Source organism: Cololabis saira, chromosome 23 (genome assembly GCF_033807715.1).
Source record: "Cololabis saira isolate AMF1-May2022 chromosome 23, fColSai1.1, whole genome shotgun sequence".
Taxonomy (NCBI): domain Eukaryota; kingdom Metazoa; phylum Chordata; class Actinopteri; order Beloniformes; family Belonidae; genus Cololabis; species Cololabis saira.
In genome coordinates this window covers 2,758,501-2,768,500 of record NC_084609.1, presented here as the reverse complement: position 1 = coordinate 2,768,500, position 10,000 = coordinate 2,758,501, and the positions used below count along the sequence as shown (strand labels likewise).

The following is a 10,000-nucleotide window of genomic DNA, read 5'->3' as shown; positions in this document are numbered from 1 at the left end:
CCGCATGCGGCTCTGGAGCTGCGGGTTGCCGACCCCTGGCCTAGCGTTAGCAGCAGCACTTACGTTGACCCGGTTGATGTGAACGTGTGGCGGGGAGACGCCCAGCGCCGCCGCCACGCCCTCCTGGAACCAACGAAGAAGACTCACGTTCAGACGCCGCACGTCGGCCGCCACGCGCTGAAACAGAGACGGTTAGAGGTTTAGACCCGGATCAGAACCAGAACCTGAACCAGGACCTTAGTGGTTTAGACCCGGACCAGAACCAACACTGGACCAGAACCAGAACCAGAAGGTTAGAGGTTTAGACCCGGCACGGTGCATCCAGGTGATCGCACGCGTCTTCGTGGCACTCAAAACCCGGAGACTGTTGGGGGGGCTGATAAGGGGGAGGAGCCGAGGAAGGTGTTGAGTTGAGGGAGGTGGTTATCAGTAAGTGTGTGTAGCGGTAAGTCCATGAACTTCACTCAGAGCTGCTCTCAGCCAATGTCCTTGATGTTCTCAGACGGCTCGGTCAGTTCTGAAACAGGTCCACAGATGTTCCTGAGAGGGGAGGGCTAGTGGGGGCAGAGTCACCTTGTTTACATTCCACCAGGGAGATTGTGACCAGAGCGATCGGCCAAACCGCCTTGTCAAGGTCAGATTATAGAATCAACAATTATATTAAAGAACAGACAGACTCAGTAATTTTCCGTCTGCCTTCAGTCTCTGGTTCATCGACAGAGCAGCAGATCTATAGATCTACAGATCTGCGGATCAATAGATCTGCAGATCTATAGATGTAGATCAGCAGATCTCCACCATCAGTGGAACCAAACGCTGGTCTCACCGTCTCCAGTTCCAACACCTACTGGTGTGAAGGAAACGTGTACCTGGTTCTGCAGGAGGATCTAACCGCTGATGGAGGTTATTGATAGGGCTGTGCGATTAATCGATTTTAAATCTAAATCGGATTTATTAATCACAATCGATGTTAAAAAAGGAGAATGGTAAAATGGATTTTCCTTTTCTGCAGCTGCATTACAGACGGAGCTCGTCTAGTCGTCTTTGTTTGGTCAAGAAAACTTTACTAAACTCAAGGAGGATTTACAGGATCTTTCATTCCCAATAGGGACATTTGTTTGATATTTGTCTTTAAAAATAAAGATTAAATATTTGAAACAATTTATTCCATTGTCTTTTGTAGTTTTACCAAAAAAATCAAAATCGAAAAACGGGTTTTCAGAGAAAAAAATTGTGATTTTATTTTTGTCCAAAATCGCCCAGCCCTAATTATTGATCCATTTCCACTGAGGAACCAGGAACCAGGACCAGAACCAGAACCAGGAACTCAGGAACCAGAAACTCAGGAACCAGAAACTCAGGAACCAGAAACTCAGGAACCAGAAACTCAGGAACCAGAAACCAGAAACTCAGGAACCAGAACCAGAAACCCACCAAAGTGGCAGCAGAACCCGATCCAGAACCGATCCAGATCTGATCTTTGACTCCGTCAGCAGCGTCAGGATTTCAGCAGCGTCTCAGCGTCGTTAGTAATCCAGGTTGAATCCAGGTCTAAGTGGATCAGAGGAGGCTGCTGGACAGACAGAGACCAGAACCAGAACTGGGTCCAGAACCGGGACCAGGACCCAGCAGGATCCACCAGCAGCTCCTCTCTAACGGGGGGGGGTTCACCTGTCAGTCAACGCCAGCTCCACTTCCTGATCCATCATCCCTGATCTCTGATTGGTTTAGAGCCCACACCTGATTGGCTGCTGAGCTGCTAATTCCTTTATCTGCTGCACTTCCTGCTGGAACGGGACTATTTATGGAAACACACACATCTATGTACATGCACACACACACACACACAGAAATACACACACATGTATACACAAGCATACACACACACGTACAGAAATACACACACACATGTACAAATATATATATATATATATATATATATATATATATATATATATATATATATATATATATATGCCAATTATTACAATTTTTGCCATATTGACCTCTCTTTTTTTTTTTATTTCCATTTGACTTTGGACGCTTGTTGCTAGGCAACAGATTATCGTAGAGACATCGTACAAATGTTTCCCGACTCGGCACGCTGTGGACTTCAACATATTCAAATTTCATGAAGCTGGGATTTAAGGAAATTTGATGTCAAAATCCATGCCAAATGGCCCCATTCATTCGGATGGGGTTTTTTACCATGGTGAAAAAAAGACCTATCCGTTAACGTAGCCTGAACCGGAACGTGCACCCATGCACGGCATACATCGTTACATGCGTGTCCATCGTGCCTCAATGGGCATTACTATTCTCAGTCAAAAGCGTTACCGTGGCAACGCTAGATGCCAAAAAGCGCACCCACCCTTCATCTGACTGGTCCGTATTTGATAGTTCCTACTTTCTGCCATAACTTTTGAATGGTTTGATATAAAGAGTCATGGTGGAGTCATCGGACTCGGTATTGAGTCCTTGATCTTTATTGGTGAAAATTGCACGCGCAAGGGCCCGTTCATCGCTGCTTGCAGATTTAATTATTATTGTTATTATTTTGTGTAGTTTCATGATACTTCATTTGTTCTTTTTCCATATTCTATTATGTTAAAAGGTGAAGATAATCTTTCTGCTTCAAGTCCAGACCTTTTCAGTCAAAATAATCACCATGTTGACCAAAGAAAAACCTGTAAATGTTTATTATCTTGCATATTGATTTTCATGCTCATAATTGACCGAAGTAAAGATGAACTAACTAACTAACTACAGACGTGCTCCCTCTTCAGGCCCTGGCTTCCTTGTTTAAGGTTCCCGGTAAATTCCACTTCCTCTCCGGGATTTTAACATGTTTTTTTAGTTCCGTCTGTTAGCTTGGTGCTACCACACTGCTGTTTGTTTACACTCACCAGGCTGCCAACATGGCCGCCGCGTCCCAGAATGCACCTTGGTGACCAAGCCCTATTCCTCAGAACCGAGACTCTGGGTCGTTGAAGGAAGAAAAAATAAGTTTTGTGTCCTGAAATGTCCGTCATTCTCAAAACAGTCATATCAGCCATGCACCTGCTGTTTAGTATTATTGTAAACTGTGAGAGAGGCGCTTGTTCACACGGTTCTCCCGTGTGAACCGGGGCTTGGACTTGTATTGTATTGTATGATTGTTTATTTCGTTCAGCAGCAACATCATAAAAAAAGAACAAACATGAACAAAACAGAAAAAATAAATTAAACTATGGCTGAACGAAAAGGGTTTGGCAGAAGCATAGCTTTTAGGCGCCAAACCCTTGTTTACTATTCAAAATTTGACAAACAAACAAAACATATTCTAGTAATACAGTACTTTATAGTACTACAACAATGTATATTAACATATATATCCAGAACTTTACCAAAATTACAATGTATATTAACATAGGCTATATATCCAAAACTTTACCAAAATTACACAAGAATACACTACTATGATTGTACACATAATTATATAAATATATCTACACATGCATACCTTCTTGCATCCATACATACATACATGCATACATACATACACACCCTACAGATATACCCGAATACACACCCACATACATACCCATGCATGCACATGTAGCCATAAACACAAGGATTATGTACCCAAATAATCCAAACTACTATTAACTGAACGAGAAAAAAAAATAAAGTAATAAACTATAACATTTTATACTTTTCAAAAGTGCGTGAGAACTGGCAGGCGGGGGTTGAAGGGGCAACCCCCTCCGCGAGAAAGGTATAAAGACCGGGGGAAGCCGGAAGTCCAGGGAGAGTCTGCTGTGGGTCTAGTGCACAACGCCCAGCCGGGGTTGATGGCTGCTCTGCCTGGACTGTCCGGCTCTCCCAGTCCTTCTGTGTTACGGTAAGAGTTCAAGCCGAGCCCTTGTGATTAGTGGGCGACCGATAATCGGCCGTGGCCGATTATCGAATTCGATATACATAATTTTATTAATAATCGGTATCGGCCCCCCCCCCAAAAAAAAATCGAAAATAAATAATTTCGATTTTTTTTTTTTTTTTTTTTAAAGAAAAATTAAGAAATTTATTGAAATACTGCATTTTCTTTTTGTATTAAGAATGTTCAACATGCTCAAACTTAAGTAAACGTAAGTAAATATTTGCACTTAAAAAAACAACCTGTGTAGCCATTTTCACAACCTGTACTGTTTGGTTGTTTGTCATGTGTACTCGTTAGCTTACTGTTACTACCTCCAAGTAGTTTGTCATGTGTACTAGTTAGCTTACTGTTACTACCTCCAAGTAGGCTCTTGTTGTGGTTTGGGTCTGGGGATTGGGAGTATTGTGCCTGACTGTTCTAAAATTGAGGCTGTTATTCCTCTTAATTTGTTATTTTTTATAGGCAGCTTTTTTATTTTATGTAAAGAGAAAATTCACTTAATGTTATTTTTAATAACTGAAATGCTGCTTGTTTTGTTTGATGTTCCATAATTTGCACTTTTGATGCGTGAGCCGTGCGAAGTGAATATTGCTGTCCTTCCTAGTTAAAGCAATAAATTGCTCACCATTCATTTAAAGGAGCTTGAGGCTCCTTTTAAGAAATAAGACTCTCTAGCGCCACCCTCACCACGGCGGCCGTTGGGGGTACTGCAGCCAACAGTGAAGCCGGCACGGGAGAACGGGGAGAACGAGCATGCAGCGTCATGTGACGTCACATCTGCAGGACAGCGCGGGAAATTCGGGACCGACTTGCAGCACATTTTGCAAATAAAAAAAACAGCCTCAAGCTCCTTTAAATGAATTCTTGTATTGAAATTTGTTTTCTCCCAAAAAGGTAAAAAAGGGTAATAATCGTATCGGCTGATATCGGCTATCGGTCTTTTTGATTTCCCCCTAATCGGTGATCGAAATAATCGAAAAAAAGGCTGATCGTCGGACACTAGGTGATTGTCTGTTGCTCTGTCATTTGCGGGGGAGAACTTGACACAGAGTTATCCTAGCAAAGGGCAGTTGTGTGTGAGTCTTTTGTTTGCACTGCTTGCTAATAAATGTTTTCGTATCTTATAGCAAAAGCGAGTGTGTCTGATTCATTTTTGCACAGCCGACCGCTCTAGAAGCTAATTGAGATTTCTCCCAAAACAGTCGTATCTGCCGGTGTTCTGCCAAATTATCCTACCCGTCGAGATGTCCTACTTCGTGTCACTGCGCATACGCACGAGTCAACAGCGTCGCCCTGACGGAAACAACACGACATCGTCCTGATCAGCTGTTTATGAAGAAATGCCCCAATCACAATTCCAGCTTCTTTACCGGCGTATTTTCATCTGCCAAATCCTGCTACCTGTTATCTATGAGCTTCCACATAGCTATCGTCAGGTAGGATGATTGGACACCTCGGCAGAGAAGTCATTTCATCCTACGGGTAGGACGATTCACGGAGGTAGGACAACTCGGCAGAACACTGCCCCGCCCCCCCCGTCACCAGTGTTGGGTGTAACGAGATTACATTCGCCAGTAACGCAGTAATGTAACGCATTACAGTTGTAATTTGGGTAATCCCGTTATAGTTACTCTAAGACAAGAAAAAATACGTTACTTTAGTTACTTTAAGCTTTTCAGCTACATGTAGAACGGGAGAACAGAAAAGAAAATCAAACTTGCCTTTCATGCGTCTTCACGCGTTGCACAACACTTGTCTGACTTGAGACTGATTTATGGTTCTGCGTTAAATCGACGCAGAGCCTACGGCGTAGGGTACGCAGCGACACACACCGTACGGTGCGCGTCGCCGCGTACCCTACGCCGTAAGTTCTACGTTGATTTAACGCAGAACCATAAATCAGCCTCAACGTGATCTTACGGGATTTTACGTGATTTTACGTGATTTTACGTGATTTTACGTGATCTTACGGGATTTTACGGGATTTTACGTGATTTTACGTGATCTTACGTGATTTTACGTGATCTTACGTGATTTTACGTGATCTTACGTGATTTTACGTGATCTTACGGGATTTTACGTGATCTTACGGGATTTTAATTCAATTCAATTCAATTCAATTTTATTTATATAGCGTCTAATACAACAGAGTTGTCTCTAGACGCTTTACAGAGACCCATACCCAGAACATGACCCCCGAGCAGATATTACATAAACAATGGCAGGTAAAAAACTCCCCTAGTGGGAGAAAAACCTTAAGCCAAACAGTGGCAAGGAAAAACTCCCCTTTAGGAGGGAAGAAACCTTGAGCAGGACCAGGCTCATCAGGGGGGACCCTCCTGCCGAGGGCCAGACTGGTGGGTCAGGGACGGCAACAGCACAGCAGGCAGGTGGAAGCAGCAACGGGATGACCGGGGGTGGGGACCGCAGGCCAGCACGCAGCTCCCGAAGCTCCGGCCCAATCAGCAAGTCCCAGGTTGGGGTGCAGGGTCAGGAAAAGACTTGTGCTCCGTAATGCAAGCTACAAGCCACCCATGGCCACCTGCAGGACAAAAGAGAGAAAAGGGAGGAGAAGGGGGGGGCAGCAACGGGATGACCAGGGGTGGGGACCGCAGATTTTACGTGATCTTACGTGATCTTACGTGATCTTACGTGATTTTACGTGATTTTACGTGATCTTACGTGATCTTACGGGATTTTACGGGATTTTACGTGATCTTACGTGATCTTACGTGATTTTTACGTGATCTTACGTGATTTTACGTGATTTTACGGGATTTTACGTGATTTTACGTGATCTTACGTGATTTTACGCGATCTTACGGGATTTTACGGGATTTTACGTGATTTTACGCGATTTTACGTGATCTTACGTGATTTTACGTGATCTTACGTGATTTTACGGGACTTCTGGTGCTGATCTGGGCACTGCAGTAATAAAGTTCCAACTACAGGACTGTCTCAGAAAATTAGAATATTATGATAAAGTTCTTTATTTTCTGTAATGCAATTAAAAAAAACAAAAATGTCATCCATTCTGGATTCATTACAAATCAACTGAAATATGTCAAGCCTTTTATTATTTTAATATTGATGATTATGGTTTACAGTTTAAGATTAAGATTCCCAGAATATTCTGATTTTCTGAGACAGTCCTGTAAATGTCGAGTTCTGGTGCAGCTCAGGTGATATTGCGGAGTAATCCAAAAGTAATGTAACTAGTAATGTAACTAGTTACTTTCAGCAACCAGTAACTAAGTAGTGTAAGGGATTACTTTTTTAAAAAGTAACTAGTAATATGTAATGGATTACTTTTTTTGAGTAACTACCCCAACACTGCCCGTCACTCACCACGGTAACCAGGTGATACCAGAACCAGTACCAGTACCAATCACTCACCACGGTAACCAGGTGATAGGCTGATACAGCAGCATGTTCCAGCAGGGGGGGCGGGGCCAGCAGGGGGGGGCGGAGCCGGGCCTCGGGGGGTGACCCGGGTTCTGACCCGGGAGACCCGGGCGGGAGCTGGTGGCGGCGGTGCTGGTGGTGGGGGTGGTGGGGGGGACCGGGGGGACCGGGGGGACCGGGGGGGCGGGGCCTGATGAGGGGGTCCTGGGGGGGGCGGGTGGGGAGGACGTCCCCCGCTGAGATTCCTGAGGAGAAGAAGAAGAAACAGACCTGTCAGGTTCTGATGGAGCCACCGTGATTACCCACAATGCTCAGCTGCACCGCCCACGTACAGGACTGTTTTCACAAAATTTCGACTTTTTTTCTCGACATTTTGACTTTTATTTTGACTTTTTTTCCTCAACATTTTGACTTTTATTTTGACTTTTTTTCCTCGACATTTTGACTTTTATTTTGACTTTTTTTCTCGACATTTTGACTTTTATTTTGACTTTTTTTCTCGACATTTTGACTTTTATTTTGACTTTTTTTCTCGACATTTTGACTTTTATTTTGACTTTTTTTCTCGACATTTTGACTTTTATTTTGACTTTTTTCTCGACATTTTGACTTTTATTTTGACTTTTTTTCTCGACATTTTGACTTTTATTTTGACTTTTTTCTCGACATTTTGACTTTTATTTTGACTTTTTTCTCGACATTTTGACTTTTATTTTGACTTTTTTTCTCGACATTTTGACTTTTATTTTGACTTTTTTCTCGACATTTTGACTTTTATTTTGACTTTTTGACTTTTTTCTCAAAATTTCGACTTTTTCTCGACATTTCGACTTTTTTCTCGACATTTCGATAAATGCTCGGGGCGCTCTAACCGGAATTAGAATCAAAACTAAGACAAATAAATGCAAAGAAGAATACGCTACTTCTTCTTTAGCAGATAGAAGTAGAAGCAGATTTCAAACAGATAAATAGATAAATAAATAGCGGTTATTTTCTCTTGGTTCTGTCCCGTTTTAAAGACACTGTTAGGAAAGATCTATTTAGGTACAAACATGTACATCATTTACAGTTCAGAATCCTTCTGTACACGTAGTAAATATCTAATCTAACAACATGAATATCTGAGATAACAACATAAATATCTGCGGCTAAATATCTTTTTTTTATTTAAATAGAGCGGGTGCGGCTTATACAGGACTGTGTCAGAAAATGAGAATATTGTGATAAAGTTCTTTATTTTCTGTAATGCAATTAAACTAAAATGTCATCCATTCTGGATTCATTACAAATCAACTGAAATATTACAAGCCTTTTATTATTTTAATATTTCTGATTATGGTTTACAGTTTAAGATTAAGATTCCCAGAATATTAAAATTTTTTGAGATAGGATATTTGAGTTTTCTTAAGCTTAAGCTTTCTAAATCCCGTTCCACTGGCAGATTTTTCTACTTATTTTTAGTGAAAATTTACTTGAAACAGGTGAAATTGTCAAATAACAAGTTATTTTTCTGGTGATGACTGATTGTTTTAAGTGGAATGAGATTTTAATGTTTATTATTATTTTCGGTTTGGGTTTGGGCCACAAATGTTTATTTTGGTGCATCACTACTAAATACTACTGCATTGTTCCAAAATTATTAATTCTGTCTCAAATGATTCTAGGGGGGACAGCTTTACTAATGGGGGGGACTTTCGCCCCTGATACTACGCACCAACAAATCCACTTTTCATCCAGTCAAACACCATCAAATTATACCATTTAATCCAATTCAAGACTATTACTACTAGAAGATTATTGAAAGGGTTTTTGAGACTAAATTCCTTGGGGCGTCATCGACCAAAAGTTAACACGGAATCAACACATTGAATACATTAAAGGGAAAATTTCAAAATCACTCGCAATCCTGTATAAATCCAGAAATGTACTGAATTCCAAGGCCTTGCATTTGATTTACTACTCAATGATTGTTGCCTATTTGTCTTACTGTGTGGAATTGTGGGGATCCACCTTTAAAACCACCTTAAATTCAATAATAAAACTGCAAAAACGAGCGTATCATCAATAAGGCTGATTACAAAACGCTCACACAGAAACACTTTTTCTAAATTCTCATGTTATTAAATTTTATGATTTGTTTTATTTTAAAATCATGCAATTTATGTTCAGAGCAAAATCAAAAATGCTCCCTGACTCAACACAGAGGTTCTTTTCAATTCAGGAGACTCGTTATAATCTCAGAGGTGTCTGCAATTTTACTGTACAAAAAAAAGGTCTGAAAAGGAGACGAGTCTCCATTACTGGAGTTAAATTCTGGAATGATGCAAACATACATTTAAAAACATGTCATTCTTTTGTTGTATTTAAGAAAATGGTTTGTAAAGCTATTTTTGAATCTTATAAGTGCAATTGACTATCTGTAAATGTTTCTTTGTTTTTCTGTTGTTTCTTTGCCTTTTGTTGTTTCTTTGCTTTTCTATTCTCTTTTTGGTTTTCTGGAGGTTGGTATCCAAAAATAGAAAGTTGGTACAATAGGATAGGCTTTTGTAAGCAGTTTGCTTCAGCCTAAAAGTTAATGCTGTGTACAATATTTTTTTGGTGTCGTTCGTTTTGTGTTGCAATGACTGAATAAACTTCATTCATTCATTCATTCAAGACAGCAATAACAATGTA

General features: G+C 41.0%; 1 protein-coding gene across 1 annotated transcript in view; it reads right to left on the bottom strand.

The window, feature by feature from the left end:
* ptprr (protein tyrosine phosphatase receptor type R) overlaps nt 1–7,453 on the bottom strand; it is a gene marked incomplete at its 5' end in the record, with an annotated part of 56,021 nt that extends 48,568 nt beyond the window's left edge. The window contains 2 exons of the mRNA XM_061715229.1: nt 64–177; nt 7,319–7,453. Of these exons, the coding sequence (XP_061571213.1) occupies nt 64–177; nt 7,319–7,453 (249 nt within the window). The remainder of the gene's footprint in view (nt 1–63; nt 178–7,318) is intronic.
* Between the last annotated feature and the right edge of the window lie 2,547 nt (nt 7,454–10,000).